The 17,578-nt window shown below is 32.9% G+C and overlaps 2 protein-coding genes across 3 annotated transcripts; both read right to left on the reverse strand.

The window, feature by feature from the left end:
- Positions 1-3,009: 3,009 nt before the first annotated feature.
- LOC112420380 (U11/U12 small nuclear ribonucleoprotein 31 kDa protein) lies at positions 3,010-4,305 on the reverse strand. Its single transcript, XM_024779383.2, has one exon. The coding sequence runs from the start codon at positions 4,178-4,180 to the stop codon at positions 3,347-3,349; it is 834 nt and encodes a 277-aa protein (XP_024635151.1). The 5' UTR covers positions 4,181-4,305; the 3' UTR covers positions 3,010-3,346.
- A 744-nt stretch (positions 4,306-5,049) lies between these two features.
- LOC25488536 (protein NCA1) lies at positions 5,050-10,902 on the reverse strand. Of its 2 annotated transcripts, none has more exons than XM_039831785.1 (8): positions 10,768-10,902; positions 9,700-9,987; positions 9,379-9,610; positions 8,782-8,927; positions 7,633-7,720; positions 7,376-7,522; positions 6,339-6,488; positions 5,050-5,634 (listed from the first exon to the last, which is right to left on the reverse strand). In XM_039831785.1, the coding sequence occupies exons 2-8, from the start codon at positions 9,963-9,965 to the stop codon at positions 5,563-5,565; spliced, it is 1,101 nt and encodes a 366-aa protein (XP_039687719.1). In that variant the 5' UTR covers positions 9,966-9,987; positions 10,768-10,902; the 3' UTR covers positions 5,050-5,562. The 2 variants fall into 2 exon arrangements, with proteins under 2 accessions (XP_039687719.1, XP_024635150.1); XM_024779382.2 differs by having other exon boundaries at positions 10,728-10,884.
- Between the last annotated feature and the right edge of the window lie 6,676 nt (positions 10,903-17,578).

Consider the following 17,578-nt stretch of genomic DNA (forward strand, 5'->3'; position numbering starts at 1 on the left):
CAAGATTATTATTAAGACCACATCCTAGAAGACCAATTTTCTCTTTTTTTATAATAACTGGTGAATGTAAGCTTCTAAATAAGGGTAGGTAACGACCATAAATAAATATATCACGAGTCAATGGAATTAAGCCTTTTAGCTCCAACTCCAACTTTATCATGAATAATCAGTTATACTGTATAATTTGTGTAAAATTTGAGTTGGAATTGGCTATATCATATGTTTGTGTTTTATCTCTGGTATATACTCCCTCGGTCGCAAAATAAATGTTTAGTTTTTTAATGCAATTTTAATTTCTTTTTTCCAATTGTACCTCCAATCAATACGATTTGTCTCAAAGTAAGTGTTGTTTAAAATTGTTTCACATAGATTTAAAAAAAAATAATGTATAAATGTAATAACTTTACAAAGTTGCCCCTATTATCAACTGTCATAGTAATTTAGTGTACACAATTAATTAATGTTACATTAAAAAGGTAAAACCACACTTATTTTGAGAGGTTTTTTTTTTTTTTTTGTCAAAACGACACTTATTATGAGATAGAGGGAGTATGTGTGCATAACTCTCAATTTATTATTCTCTCATTTTGCATCTTTGCATTTATGATAATTAGAATACATAAATGGTTATTAAATGATAGGGGAATGCTAACAACACACATGAAAAACACACATTTTCATGTATCTTCTTTTATTAATCTGTGTAAAATGGTCGCTTATTTTGGAACTTAGGGACGGAGGTGTATGTAAATTGTTATGATTGTGGTTCTTGAAAATACCTTACCAACGTTAGTGAAGTACATGATAGCGGCAATTTCAAGATTGAGAAGACAGCATTGCATATTTTGAATAATAAACCTAGGAGAACGGCAAGCTAGGAGAAGATAGAGATGAATACGCATGGAAAACGGCAAGCTATATGCCTTTGCTTATTCGCGACGACGGCGACGTCGGATTTATGTTTCGGAAAATGGTGGAAGATAATATATTATATATGTATGTTCATTCCATATGTAATTGCGTTGAATGTAAGTAGGGATTTAATTTAATGATGTGTAATGAGTAGTTTAATTATGGACACTTTGTAATGTTAAGATGAATTTCAAACGTTTGTTTAATTTTAACCAAATGTCGGTTTAATTTAATTATGAACAATTGTAAAAGATATTGTACTTATCTTCATTATGTCCAAGTTTCAATCTTGTATGAATTATTTTGCCTTTGGAAATGCTCTGGTTTAATTACAGGTAAAAACTGGCCGAAAAAATGGCTTGGAAATGCTTTACAATTATGCAGACTCACTGTCTGCATAATCAGATATCCTCGGCAGTTAACTGCCGCCGGTTTACTAAATACTTCGGTAGCAAACTGCCGAAGGGCGTTTTCGTATTTTACTCGTGTGGCACAGCCAAACAACATGTGGGAACAACAATTCTCGCATATTTTTCATCGTCATGAGAAGATTCTATGTATGAAGCATTTGATGGAAGCATTGTGTGCAAAAACTCAACACCAATGAAGTATGATACACAACACAGAATAACATATAATACCCCAAACAAAAAAGAACATAATATACCAAACCAAATTTGAGGTCCAAAATTAAATGGATGAGCATGCCTTATCAATTTGGAAGAACGAGTTCGCCTCATGCACATGCTGGAACAACATAGAAACCATTTTGACATATGTTATTTGGGCTTTTGATTCCTTGCAGATTCTTTCAAAAAATAACCGCCATAAGTTCAGCAGATCACAGCAGAAGTTACAATTCTAATCAGTTAAGATACAAAGTTCCCAATACAAATAGCAACCAAATACATCAGAATTCACACCTTATCTAAAACCAAATGCATCAGATATCAACCATGCCTGGCATTCAGTTCCAAAAAAACAGCAATAGTAAGTACTACCTCCGTTCCTTTTTAATTGTCACATTTTAACATTTTACACAGACCAAGACAATCAATAAAGGTTGCTACTTTTGATACAATAATTTCTACTTTGCAAATTCTTCAGCTACAACATACAATACCATGTGGAAACCTCTTACCAAACAATATAGATTACTTTGCAAATGAAACAGGAGCTGTGAACATTAATCCACTCAAAACTCGCGGCCCCAATTTAATCTTTGAAACAGATGCAGAAGACCACCTCATATTCCTTTGTTATTATGATTATTCAAGAAAACCATAAGACTAATGTATAACTATAACAGAAGTTTCAGTTGCCCAAAGAACACTATTGAGATCCTATCAAACAAAATACATAATATACATCAAAGAGCATAGGTAATTAGAGGAACAGTTACCAATTTGAGATCCATCAATGCCACATGTACAGAAATGGCGCATGTCACCAAAGGATTAAGGATTTTGATGTAAATACCGTCCCTAAAAAACTTGGTTTTGCTAAGTCGGGCCGGGGTGTGAACCATGAAGAGTATGTCCTATGAAGTCTCCCTATTGGAAAGAGGCCAATGGTGGATACAATTATGGGTCCCTAACATGGATTCATGGTGGACTCAGACATTATGTTCATGTAGCATTTGCAGTCAATGTTGAAACATGATATATTATCTGCTCAATTAATTCACAGGCACAGCTAGTAAGACCATGCTAACTAGATAGAATTTGGGACATACACTAGTAAGGAACAGAGCATGACATAAAGAGTTATGTTCTACATTTAGCAGTATAATAGTTTTTAAGTTGCTTTCCACAAAGACCGCAACCATAATTGTGGCTACAATTTAATGCTTTTCAAGATCTCAACAACTACATCAAATCCACCATTGCATTTGCATCAGCTATATCTAAATACAATTTCTAAATATCAAATATTGTTGTACGATCACAATTGTAGTTTAAAAACCTAGTTTATATAACAAGAAATAATAACAAACCGAATATTTTACTCCATTATAACAAACAAGATATTGAGCAGATGAATAAAAGACTAATCAATCATCGTTCATGAGCTAGCAAAATATGGTAAACACAAAAATGATCAACACTAATTCACCATTATCACTAATCATTATCAGTTTATCACAATATCGAACACTACTGCAATAATACATTAAAAATTAAAATCTGTTAATGCTCAAAACCATAAAATTTTCCTATGAAACCAAACCATATATATAATTTCATCAATTACACCCTATAAAGCTCTGATGCATACATGGCACCGACATTAATCCTAATACATGACACCAACATTAATGTGACCATATGTGTCAATATTGTTACAGTGCCTCCTAACAGACTTTCAATCTGAAGTATCCATGCTAATAAATTACACATACCTCGATAAAAAAAAAAAACACCATCACTCACGATCAATCATCGTCCTCGTGATCACTCTCATCACTAAAATACCCAGCTCTCTTCCCTTTCTTCTTCCTCCTCTTCTTATCATCCAAACCCTCACCCTCATTCCCATTCCTCCCTAACAATCTCTCATCAGCTCCATCATCCACCACAGAAGCCCAATTATCTTCCTCAAACCGCTCTGCGCCAATCCTATCATTCTCTTCCTCCTCCTCATCCCCCTCTTTGCTCCATCCAGACCCACCAAATCCCCTCCGCGGCTTCTTCGGCTGCGGCCTCGCCCTAGCCCCCAACTGATTCTTAGGACACTCATAAGACAAATGCCCACTCCCACCACACTCAAAACACAATCCCGTCTCAGTATTATAAACCCGCTTCTTTATAAACTCGGGAGCGCGTCCATTATCAGAAGCAATAGAAGCACTCAAAGTCCTACCATTCAAAATCTTCTTATTCATCTCCGTCACGGCGATTTGGGCGTCGTGACGGGAAACAAATTGAATAAAAGCTACACCTCGGCTTAAGCGCGTGTGACGGTCTTTTAAAACTGTCACACGCGCTATTCGGCCGAAGGTGGAGAAAAGAGTGTGGAGATCGGAGTTAGTTAAGGAGTAATCTAGATTTGAAACGTATATGGTTGATTTTGATGGTGCTAAGGTTTCTCCTGTTGATGATGGTGCTTTGTTGTTTGGTTTTGAGGATTGGATTTGGTTGTTGTTGTTGGTGGTGGTGGTGGTGGTGTTGGGGGTTGAGGATGAAGCGCAGAAACGGTAGAAGAAAACGTCGTCGTCTTCATCGTCGCTATTGTTGTTTTTGCGTTTGGGTTTTTTCTTGCTTGACATTTTTTCGATTCTGTTTTCTTCACTTCGGCAGCGTCGTTCTGTTTCCGCGAGGGAGTAGTGAAACCATAAGCATTTCTTTTATTCTCTTAATCGTGTCTTGTATTGAAAATGATTTTAGATTGGTGTTTGTTTATAAAATGAGAATCACTTTTGATTGGTGTTTATCTAGCATATTCATTAAAATTTAAAATCAGAATTTCTTTTACAAGGTTTCATAAGTCCTAACTCAACTAACGAAAATGTCGAAATTGTTAGGTCGGACGTCATGACCGAAGTTCGAACTCCGGTACCTCCGTTTTGTGTGTGATTGAATTTATGATGGCTTTGCAATCTCATCTATCTACCCAAAAAAAAAAAAAAGAATTTATTTTACAAGATACTATTAACAACTTCATTGTTTTGTCCGGATACTCTAGTTTCAAAAACCTTATGTTTGGTTGAGGGTTTCAAAACCCGGATGTCATTTTTTTTTTAAGAATCTAAACCAACACACTAGATCGACCAAGTGGATTTTCAAAACTTCATGTTATAAATTGAAATGAAAGTGATTTTGATATAAAACAATTTTGAGCATATATTTTATAAAGATTTTAAGAAATCAAAAGCCATTTTTCTGTATTGAATTAGTTTAGATAAATGCCTACTTTTTCTGAGGGGCGTGATTTTCTTTTTCTTTTTTTTCCTTCAGATGGAATACACAAAACTTAATGACAGCACATGCATTTATCTTCTATCAGGCAAAATCAATCAATTTTACCTTCAAACCTCATTTTGACTAAAAAAACTGATGAAAGTAACTTTTGCATTGGATTAAAAATCAGCTCCAATTTTAACATTAAACCTGCTTTCAAAATAAATACAAGTTATACTCACCAAACCAATTTTACACAATGAATTATACTCAAAATCACATGTATCAAAACTCACCCAAAAACACCAACATTTATGAATATTCTATATATTTCGCTTTTTACACTATAGAATGAGTTCAAGTTGGAAACACAACCGACATACATCCATGTTACTTCATTTCTAGTTTATTAGAGAAGTATATTAGTTACATTAATGCAAGGAAGACTCATCACAGTTTGCCCTTATGCACCAATAAGGTACTAAAGGAGTTGTGATCCTCTCCGGTCACCGGAAAGTTCTAGCAGGAGAGAGAACTACAGTGAATAAAAAGGATTCGCTGTAAATTCTCAGATAAACGCCAAAAATGACCGAGATATTCATCACTCTGAATGAAAAGTCTCTATCTTTCTCTATTATAATGCCTTTGTTCACCTGAGCTTTATTTTACACATGAATCCAATCACGTACAGAAACATTTATTGCATCCGAATTGATGCTTTTCCTTTTGCTAGCAAGACGTGCATCTGACCTCATACTGTTTGTTCAACTTGTTCTTGTTTATTGGCCTTTTGGCTTCTGAGGAAGTCTAGAACCGATAGCCGCTATAGAAGGATGGAAATTGAAGTTAATTTCAAGATCTTATGTTCAAATACAGCATAAAAATAAAATTCTATATCTAATAAACAAGAGTTGTACATTCTATACTAAAAATGGTTATTAATATCACTTGAAAGTTAATAAAACTGAAGTACATGGTAGAAATGTATATCTACAAACTAGAAAATTCTACATAATATCACTTCTTCTAAAGTATATTAAACTTTCTGTTGTAAAATATTGACACTTTACCTAGTAAGTAATAACTTCACACTAGGCTTAAATATATGTCATCTAATAACTTTGAAAAATGCAAATTTAACAATCTATTACCTAACACCATTGAATCAAGTTATATCATCTTCATAATCATTTTTGCAGTTTAAATCACCCACTATATATGTTAAAATAAGGCAAAATTACACTTTTAGTCCCTTAACTTAATTTTAGGTAACAGTTTGGTCCTTTATCTTTTTTTCATTTCAATTTGGTCCTTTTTGTTCATTTTCATATACATTTTTAAGCTTAAAATTCATGATTTTATTTTCTTATGGTCTTCCAGTCTTCAAATCTATGATCCTCGTCTATGTTTGCATAAGAATATTAGATTTGAAGCTTATAGACTTAATTTACTTCAACAACTTACTACGATCAATTAGTATTAAATTTCTATGAAAATTTATAGACTTAATTTACTTCAACAACATACCCGTTGCTCAAGTCCACTGGCTTCGGATTTCAACGTAAGCGATTCCAGCAAGTCTATGGCTTCTTGAAATCCATCACTAGCAGACTTTTCATCCCCTAGACTTTTGTCCACATCCGCTACTTTTGCAAGAGAAACGGCAACATCTAAGACCTGAATTGATATAAACAATGGTAGATGGTTAATTTCAAAATCAGCCATGCCTTCCCGTCCAAATGACATGTTCTAACGTGGAAATGTGCATGGGTGGTTAAAGATTCAATTAACCTAAGCGGTTAATGGGAAAGATAAATTGTACTTATGGTTCAGTTGTTGCAAAAGAGAAACAAAATCAAACTGAAAAATATCTACAGTTACAAGAACTCACGCAATGAGGAAACTATTATATGTTTTTATCATTTTCATGGACAAATCTCAGAAATCAGAACACAAAACATAAAAAAACATTTTAAGTTGCCAAACAGCAGCCCAACCTTGTCAAAGCAATTTTTATTTTGAATCGGACAATGTTATTATTATGCTGGGAGTGGGGTTATCAGTCTGCTTCTTAACTCCCACCTCAGCCACCAAGCCATCATTCTATCCCCTCCTTATGTCTAGAAATGAATCTAACTAACGTGATTGTGCATCATGAAATATTTGGTGAGTAAATCAACTAGTAAGCTAAAATCCACATACTAAGGCCCTGTTTCGATAAACAACTAATTAAACGCTTATACCACAAGATGTAAGAGCTTATCATATAACTTGTGCAGTTGTTCTAATGTGTAAGTTATTTGTATAACAAAGATAAAATAAAGAAACTGTTTTCCTATAAGCTATAAGCTATTTTCATAAGCCATACTGGATAGGTAACGGAAATAACAGAAAACATCCTTTGGACATGTCATAAGTTGTTTCTATATGTTCTCGCAAACAGTCTAATAGGTAGGTGCTTATGTCAGTAGATAAGCCTAAATGAGTCAAATAAAACTTTAAAGCAAGGCGGAAAACCCTACAATAAGATATAATTCAAATATAAGTGGATAGTATTAACCAACCTGAGATGAAACATTTGAATTGTTCTTGACAACATCACGGCGAACATTTAAGGATTGAAAATAGTACGATCTTGCAGCTTGAAGGTCCCCATCATAATATTTAAGATCACCAATTTTATTAAGAGAAACAGAAAGTGTATGTGTAATCTGTAGGACAAGAAGTTCAAAAATTAATTGATGAAAAACAAAAGTAGCTTGATCTTACAATTTATTATTTTTCACTAAAGCCAAGACAAGCAAGGTTCTAATGAAATAACCTCCAAATCATCTTTTGGCAACTTTGACAGAAATTCAACACTTTCTTCAAAATAAGTAACTGCAGAGCTGCTATCACCCATTGCTCGGCTGCAGAATATTGATGTCAACATGAAGGTCACAATCAACGTCTTAAACATGACATTGAACTATACTCTTTTATAACTTGTGAAACAGTAAGAAATATGGTTCAAGATGAATCAAACAGAGAAGAGCAAAAGGTATGAAGTACATAAAATTAAAGATTTAAGAGCACAAAATATTTCCATGAATGAATCGTAACAGACAATTATGTGAAAAATGTTGGAACTATATCATGATGTGTTTAGGAGGGGGGGATTGGGTAGGTCAACTACTTTGAGTAAGGAAATCGAAGGAGTTAAGGCTTAAAGGACCACGGTTCAAACCTCAGTGAAGCAGAAAATACAAACATCACATTCACAGCTAATATACTAACATTTTCCTATCCCCAAAAAATTAATGCTTTTAGGACCCGTTTCAAAGTGCGAGAGAACAGAAAAAGTAGCAAAAACTGATTCTGAACACCATAAAGGCAAATACTGCTTTTAGCAAATTGCAGAGTTGATACTGCATTATATAGATATAGATATAGATAAAAATGGAAATAATTTCAACTACACACAGATAACCAAAACTCAACACCCTCAATACCAAAGATGGTTTGAATTCAACACATTAATTTTCCAATCTCCACTGATTCTAGTCTAAACATTCTGGTTTGCTTTTACATTTCTTGGTCTCAGTCTAGTTATATTCAGTTTTACTGTCGGTATTGTCAATAGCTGATCGTGGAAAATAGAAGTTTACTCTAGTTTTGTTACTTACAAAACTATAACGCCGCTATAGCTGCTATTTGACAGCACTTTACCCTAAATAGAGTATTGCGAAATAATAGAGATTTGTTCCAAATTTGTTATGCTATAACACTATAGCCGCTATTTGACAACTCTGGTTACTGTTTGCACGAGTATTTCGACTGCGTCTTTATATATCAGTTTATTATTTGACTCCTAAAAGTCCTAACAGATACACTACTCTTGGTTAAAATTTCTCGATCTTTCGCTAAGCACCAACCATATATCTAAACAATATCTGATCATAGAATACATTGAAAATATCAAACAACTTACCAGCAGTCACCAAGCATACCCAAGACTGCTCCAAGCTGTGAACATAACTCTGAAGTGTTACCAACTTTTTCAATCTGACTACGAACGTCTTCTGCACATAGGTTGAGTCTTGATTTGGCACTTTCTAAATTCTGAGCACGGAATGCCTGTTTTTGGAATACATATGGTAAAATGCTCATTATCAAGTGGCCGAACAAAGTATAAAACAAACTTAGTAAAACAACAAGTTGTAGCTTCAGCAGAGCAAGGGTCCCCATCAACGATGTTATATCCAAATAAACAACTTATAGGTTATATGAAAACAATTTGACTTTGTTTTAACTTTGTTATAGAAATAGCTTATATATAATCCCTTAGAAAATAAGTGTTTATAGCATAAGTGCTTAATTAAGAAGCGGTTTATCCAAACGAGGCCAAAGTATTAAACATCAAATAATATTTACCAGCTCAGAATGTATCAAAAGTAATCAACATTTCTCCACTTTCATTGTAGATGATAATAGTAAATGAAAAAATTTTCAAGGATCTTCCACTCTTTCACAAATTTAATTTAACCCTTCATATATAAGACTACATTCACATTTAAAAAGGACATACCCTCATGGCCTGTTGCACCAAGAAAGAACCTCTTTCCAAAGACACATCCTCGTATATGACAGGCTTATTATTCTCTGCTGCTTCTTCGCCATTGTCTAAATTAACAGACCTTTTGATCCTGGCATGACCTTCAATAAAGCGATCAACTACACCTTGAAGATCAGCATCGGGCTCGATCTTCTCAATATCAGCCCCACATAACGGACAGTCCTTAAAGCGCAATATACATGCCCTACACATCAGACAGACAAAATAAAAAATGAGTCAAAATCATTATATGCAATATATATCCAAGAAATAAACACGGGCCGCGATACATACTTGCAGAAAACATGAGAACAAGGCACACATTTGCTGGTGTCGAATAGAAGTGCCTGGCATACCATACAACTAAGAGGACCAATCTTGAATGTTTGTGAGTCATATCCCAACGGACACTTTGGTGAGACACTAGCCGAGTCCTTAACCTCTTTCTTCACCTTACTGTCATGCTCTACATGATGTTTATTTGAGTTTTCATTCGATTTTTTAGAAGCATTACTGTCATCTGGCCGGGGAATTTTAACAAAAGGACATACTGGTTTCATATTGAATCTCCACAACAAGAACCTACAAAGACAGGACATTTTCATTCAGTTAACTTTAGAACAACTTCAAATACATACAAAAAGTGCAACCAAAAACACGAAAAAAGTAGTAATATTCAATCCTCATAAATTATAGACACAAATTGCAATGATAATAATCAGAAATACCATCAATTAAAACTCCAACAAAAACAACATCTTTGCATTCAGTTGACTTAAGAACAATCTTCCTATATAAACAAAATTTGCAACCAAAAACACATAAGTATCAATCTACATCATTATAGTCTTATCGACACAAATCAAAATGATAACATCACAAATCATATGAATTAAAAAAACCAACAAATGCAAATTCTTTGCATTCAGTTGACTTAAGAACAATCTTCCTATATAAACAAAACTTGCAACCAAAAACACAAAAGTATCATTCTACATCATTATAGTGTTATACACACAAATTAAAATGACAAAATCAAAAAACTCTATCAAATTAAAACATGAAGAAGTGAATAATTCAAGTTCATTTTTTTACAACAAATAAAATATGAATGAAATCTCCATCAAATCAAACCAAACATACCCAGAATAGAATTACAAACAAATTTTCAATCTTTTCACATAACAAATGAACTTCAAAAAAAATGAACACTACCCAAGTACCCCAAATTATTCCAACATCATCAATTTTCAAAAGGGTATGCAAAAATAATATCAAGATTCAATTTTTTTCAAGAAAAATAAAAAAGATGAGAATGTTACAGAATCAAGAGAGAGAAAAGACGAATTTGAAAGAAACAACGTTGTTGCAGGTGTCTTCGTTTGTGAGAGAATTGTGCGATGAATTCTGAGGAAATTGTGGATTGTGTGATGATGCGGTTGGTTGGAGATCGAAGTTGGGCTTATCTTTTATATTTAGTTTTTAGTCCTTAATTCTAATGTTTATTTCATTTCATACTCAACCAAACAAAACAGAAAAAATTTCAAATAAATTAAATAAAAAGGTTAAATATATTTTAAATCCTCTAAATACCATAAAAAAAAAACTTCAAACAATTTTTTATATCGTTAACTTAATAATTTAATCTTTATTATTATTTTGGTATAAATCTTTATTAATTTATCTATAACTTCAAATCAAAGATTCAGTTGTTAAACTTAATATTAAATAGTTAAATTATTAAACTGATGATATATTTTTTTAGGGAAAAACTAGTGATAATTTATAATCTTATCAATTAAAAAAATCCGTTTGAACACAAAACGTGAACTTTGTTCGACAGATATAATGCAAGGACATATGAAATTAGGGGTGACTGAGATAATTAATTAAGACAATTCAAACATAGTTCGAAATTTGATTTGAGATTTAATTCGTTGAATTTGATTTAGAAATCATACGAGTTTAATTTGAGCTAAAAATAAAATAAATCCTTTAACTAAATGAGTTTAACATGAGTTATATATAGTTTGCTCATGAGTTGATTATATGTATGTATGTGGAATTTTACTGATTTTTGTTTATGTTATATTTACATGTATTAGTTTTGGTGTGTTTTTGTAATTTTGTTTTTGTATGTTGCTATAACACACATTCTAACAAAATTAAGTGGGTGTTTTCTAGCAAATCATATAGGCATTTGCTAGGATACACCCACTTATTTTTTAGAATGAGTGTTTTAGCAAGTGAATAAATAAAAAGTGGTTAAATACACCTTAAGGTGTAGCTTTGCTAAAACACTTCAACATAAAAACTAGTTGGTATGATCTAGCAAATCCATATATATTAAAAGGTCAAAGATCTGAGAATTTATATTTTTTACCAAAAAGACGACTTATGAATTACTCCATCCGTCCTATAATAATATAGTTTTTTGTAAAAAAAATATTGTCCTAAAATAACTGATCCATTTCACTTTTCAATACAATATTAATTATTTTTTTCTAATTACAACTCTAATTAATATTACTTTCATCACTCCCAATTCGATTTATTCCACTTTGCATTTATGACAGTGGAGAATGCAGCAATACATAACAAAAGAACTTAAAACCATTTTTCTCTCTCCTTCATTTATACATTTTTCTTAATATGTGTGAAATGAGCAAATGACTCAGTTAATCCGGAACGAATGGAGTATATGATTCAAGTAAATGAGTTGAATTGAGTCGTTCGCGAACTTTGAAAAAGTCAAACTCAAGCTAAATCAATCGTATCAAACTCTAGTCGAGTTTTAAGTTGAACCAATTTTTATCGAGTCGAATTGAGCTCAGACCATATATAAAACCCATTTCGCATAAACTTTGCATATTAGAAATCCTTACATATATCAATATTTTTGTAAAGGATACATTAGAGCTGTCAAAAGGGGTCGGGCCGTATGGGCTGGCCCGAAAGCCCGAATAAAACGTAGAGCTTGGGCCTGAAAATTGCAGCCCGAATTTCTTTAGGGCTTTTTAACCCGGCCCGTGAAAGCCCATAACCCGTACGGGCTACGGGTAGTCCGGCAGCCCGCGTAAAAAAATTCAGCCCTCTTATGTGTGATGTGTGTGACCCAATTTCTGCTTTCTTGTTTAACCTTTTTCATGTATTTATGAACTTATAAAGATTTTCTCGTGATTAAAAGATTCTTGAAGTTATTTGCTAAATCAATAAACTTATGCATATGGGAAAATTTTAAGTAGTTACTGAGAACTGTAGTTTTGACTCTCTTCTGCTTAAGGTTGCACTGAAACATGCGAAGACTTTTTTATTAGAATAGTCTAATTCAGAGATGTAACGTGCCACTCCAACATTGAATATATGATGTTTGAAATGATTTTTATTGCTACAAAAGGCATTTAGCGAATTCCCATTCATTGAATTTTTTTAGCACTTTTTCACTTATTTCAAACTTGAAAAGTATTAATAATTTCATTGTATGCTACGGAAAATCATTTTAGTGCTGAGAATATTTATATTTAGTACTTATTGAGTTTTTAAATAGTCACTTATTGTTTTCACTGCAATATCTAAACTTGTGAACCGCACTCTGAGTTATCTTTAGTTATGGTTTCCCATTGAAAAACACCAAACAATTTGCACTGGAGTATCAACAATTGCTTATTGTCACTAGTATATATTTTTATTAGACTAATCTACTTCAAACATCATAAATTGTGCAAGGATAAAAAAATTAAAAAAAAAAAAAGTACACGCGGGCTGGCCCGTTAGCCCGTATAGGGCCGGGCTCGGCTCTTTTATTTCATCCCGTATTTAAATTGGGATTTTTAGCCCGACCCTAAAAAACGTGCAACCGTTCGGACCGGCCCTAAACGGGTCGGATAGTCCGTTTTAACAGCCCTCTAGGATACATTAATTGTTTTGTTTTTGTTTAGTCTCTTAATATAGTCTCAACTAAATTTCTTTGTTTTTTATTCAAAAATAAATGTTTATTCTACAAAAGTTATACTATCAATGCACACTTAAGAAAAGAAGATAAAAAAAAATGATTTCAGTGTGTTACATAAAAAAAAAATTGTTAGTCAAAATCATCACATAGACTATTAGAAGATTGTACGAGTTTCCTTTCAACCGATAGAAGGTTAGATAAAGGCTCTAATAGTTGAGTTAGGGATATTGATTCTTTTTCAAGTCTACTAACTATTACATGGACCTAGAAGATACCAAACCGAGTCAAACCTCAAATAGAATTGGATAATGAGGCATCAACCCCATATTTTCTGTTTACAATGCCAATAACAACAAGGACTGGTGAGTAAGGAAGCACGTTTTGAGGAAAGGTTGCATGATATGGACTTTGTCAACATATAATGTCGTGAAGAAGAAAGCTAACAAGCGGACGTGTGGCATCACGAACCCCTCAACAAACAAAAACTCATGCACTACCCGCAAAAAAAGTCGAGCAATGCTAGACATTGTAGGCCATGTTCTTTTGGCCAATAGGAGTAGATTTTCCTATAAATAACTATTATGTACAATGTATTGAACACACAATAAATAAAACACAATATTTATGCTATACCTCAATAGTGGAAGGAGCCAGTAAAAGGGGCCTCACCTTCATCAAAATATTTGTCAAGGTCGTTGTTTGGGATATTTCTTGGTGGAGATAAAATCAGGGGGCTGTACAAAGCTTGAAATGAGAGAATTTCAAAAGATTTGAGTTCATAGAAAATTCAAGGGAGGATTACCATGGTGAAAAAAGGAATTTTCGGCTAAGCCTGTTTAAAGGAAACGGTAATGTAATGATTAGGAAAATATATCACCTAATTAGTTGAGAATATGAAGGTTACTGGTATCATTGAAAACACTATGTGTTTTCAGGAGTCTTTCTAGTGCAAGTATACACTACCTCATCAAAATATGGTATAAAAATTCAAACCCATAGGAGCTGAGATGATGTAACTTTTTGTATCTTTCTAGTGGTAAACTTGTTTGTGTAAAAATAAAATAAATCATTCATTATCACAACAACAAAGATGAAGTTTTAAAATTAATAATAGTTTAAGAAAGCAACAAAACACTCATAAGATCTCAAGAATAAAAGTGTAGTTTAGAACAATGAATCAATTATGAGATGGTTTTACAATGATATAGTTTGATATAGATCTATACAGTTTCTTGGAAACCTAGTGATCTTAAAGGTCTTTAAACTCTACCATCATGATAAACATGGGACGACTGCCCTTTCGGGGTACACTCACAATGTTTATCATGCAACATTACTAGGTGAGGTCTTAGTGGCGCTTCTCATGGAGAGGTCGAGCCTTTTGCCTATGAAAAGAAATTTAGATTGATCTTTTAACTTTGCGTTCTAAATCTATGTTAATTTCTAGCAGTCTTTCAAGATTTCATCTCCTTTCAGTCTTAGGGAAGTAACTCATAACAAACAAACAGTTCCATTCTCAGCTTCTTTCGATCTTGGGGAATTTGACAATAAATGTAAAATTGATCAATTTTTTTTTTTTTTTTGAAGATTAGCATGAAAATAGTTTGTTTAAAATAAACTCAAAGGTGTAACTATCTACTCTTTTGCAAATATAATTATAATATCAACATGTCTAAACCACTAAAGGGGTTTATTCATGATAACTTAACCACCAAAACAAAAAGTAAAGAAGAGATGAATAAAAATATAATAGATATATTAATATAAGAGTTTAGTTTATAGTTCAAAGAAATATTACAGTCCAAAATGAGGAGATGTGAGCTCTTTGCATCACTCACCTAAGTAATCATAATTCTAACTTTATAAGAACTAGCAGTCATCCTCATCCATGGAAGAGATGAGATGGTTAGAACTCTAGTGGCTGCGATCCTTAGCTGTGTAAGTTCAGAGTGAAACCTAAGAGAGAGAGAGAGGGGGTGAATTAGGTTTTGCGACTTTTTTCAGTTATTTTAGAGATGTTAGAGTTCTTTTTATTTTTTCGAAAAGTTATGGTAAAGGAATGAAGGAAATGCCGAAAGATAAAGAGAGTAGAGATGAGAAAAATTACACAAAGCAATTATAGTGGTTCCCCTTTTAACCTAAGGGTAGTCCACTTCCTCCACACCCCTGAAGAATTTCTCTATGTTAGAATTTTTGTTACAAACCAATCCTCACCCCAAGGCCTCTTTAACAATCTTCCTAACAATTACAAGATAGCACTCCAATATCTTTACAACAAGAATCTTCACCAAACCCTATGATGAAATTCCCACAACCTTTGAACAAAAATCTTCACCAAAACACCATGATGAAATTCTTACAAACAATTGAACAAGTATTGAAGAACTTTCGTATGTCTGTATCAAATCAATATCACTTTTCAAATGAGTATAACTTAATGTTGAGAAACCTTTTTGGATATGAAAATATAATTAAGGTTTCACAAAATTGAAGTTTGAAAGTTTTTGTTAGAAAGTGATATTTGATCTTAGATTTCTTGAATATGAAAGTTGGTTGATGTTTTTTTTTTTTTATAATTTTTTTTTATCATAAATATATTTATAGAGGTTTCAGAAAACATCCATGATGCAAGGCATCAGTTCCAAGGGGTTTCATGGACAATTACTAATCATTTGAATAGCATATGTTCATGAAATTTCTTTATGACATGTGGTAATCTACTACACCAATGTGGTAATTGATTACCATGTTCCAATGTTAAAACAATTGAATTCTTAAAGGTGGTAGTCGATTACAACATTGAAAAAAAAAAGTTTTCATCAATTTAAAAGCTTGTGATGACAGTCCGTCATTCGCTATTTTGAGAGTCTTTTTATATGTATTTTGATCATAAAGTGGAGTTCGCAAGGCAACTTATGCAGCAAAAGAGTAGAAAACTGAAGAAAATACAAAGAAGAGAATCGTGTCACGATTTGGTAAAAACGTGACACGATTTTAGAAGACCAAAATCAAGCTTCGATATTGAAGAAATCGTGTCACGATGGCATAATCGTGGCACGATCTGAGGAAACCCTAATTCAGAGATTTGCGATTCAATGAGAATCGTGCCACGATTTACTTAAATCGTGCCACGATTTTAGGCGGAATTCTGTGCCTATTTAAGGTGAAGTCTATTCCAAAGACAAGGGTGACGATTTGGAGAGAGCAAAGTGCGATTTTGAGACCTAAAGACGGCTAGGAGGGCGATTTCTTCAACCTTCTATCAGTTTATGTATGTTTTAATTCCACTATTGATTATGCTATTTGTAAACTCAATTATGAGTAGCTAAATCTCTTAGAGATTAGGTCTGAGATGATTCTTTGTAACCCTAATTGAACCATGTTGTTGTGAAACTCTATTTATTGTGAATGACAATCTAGTTTTTATTCAATTCAATTGTTCTTAATGCTTTTTATATCCTGATCAAATATAAACATGATTTAGTGAGAATGAATGACTACTGACCATAGCTTTCTACTTAGACAGAATTGAATTGTTCTAATAAACAGGGTTAGTCTAAGAATGGATAATCGTTTGTTAGTGATATTAGGTTAACGTGCTTAAACCTTCAAAGATTATTAGACCACCTAAGGAATTAGGGGCTGTAGTTTGAGAAGAGGGTCCTAACTCAAGGGATTGATTAGGACTATTTTGTTAACTATCGTGGAATTAGAAAATCATTCATAAGAATAGGTGCAGTATACCAATTAGGGGAACATAGATGATTCGAAAGACCTGATCTCATCTCTCTCTCTTATTCTTTCCAACTCTATCTTTATATTCTGTTATTTAATTTTATGCAAACCAAAACTACTGCCTCAGGCATTAAAATAATTTACACATCCTAAATATTAACATTATTGCTAAATTAAGATTAACACAGTCCTCGTGGGAACGATATTTTTACTACTTCGATAGTATTTAGTACACTTGCTAAAATATCTATCAGGTTGTTTCTCATAGACTCTTATATTTAACTTAGAAAAAGATTTGTGATAAAGTTCAAATGAATGTTTTAGCATTCTAAGTTATATAACTATTGAAAGCGATAAAGCAAAGATAAAGACCATAATTAGAAATATTCACATTATATAATCTAAAAGTCTTCATCTTTATTTTATGCTTTTGTAGTTTTTCTTCTTTTGTGATGTGAGTTTGTTATCATCGAAACTCATCCAAGT

Source organism: Medicago truncatula, chromosome 3 (genome assembly GCF_003473485.1).
Source record: "Medicago truncatula cultivar Jemalong A17 chromosome 3, MtrunA17r5.0-ANR, whole genome shotgun sequence".
NCBI classification, from domain to species: Eukaryota; Viridiplantae; Streptophyta; class Magnoliopsida; order Fabales; family Fabaceae; genus Medicago; species Medicago truncatula.

Coding starts and splice junctions, on each gene's coding strand:
- LOC112420380 (XM_024779383.2), bottom strand. CDS start 4,180: ATGTCAAGCAAGAAAAAACCCAAACGCAAAAACAACAATAGCGACGAT.
- LOC25488536 (XM_039831785.1), bottom strand. CDS start 9,965: ATGAAACCAGTATGTCCTTTTGTTAAAATTCCCCGGCCAGATGACAGT. Junction 9,611..9,699: donor TGTTCTCATGTTTTCTGCAA/GTATGTATCGCG, acceptor TCTGATGTGTAG/GGCATGTATATTGCGCTTTA. Junction 8,928..9,378: donor TGGTGCAACAGGCCATGAGG/GTATGTCCTTTT, acceptor TTCCAAAAACAG/GCATTCCGTGCTCAGAATTT.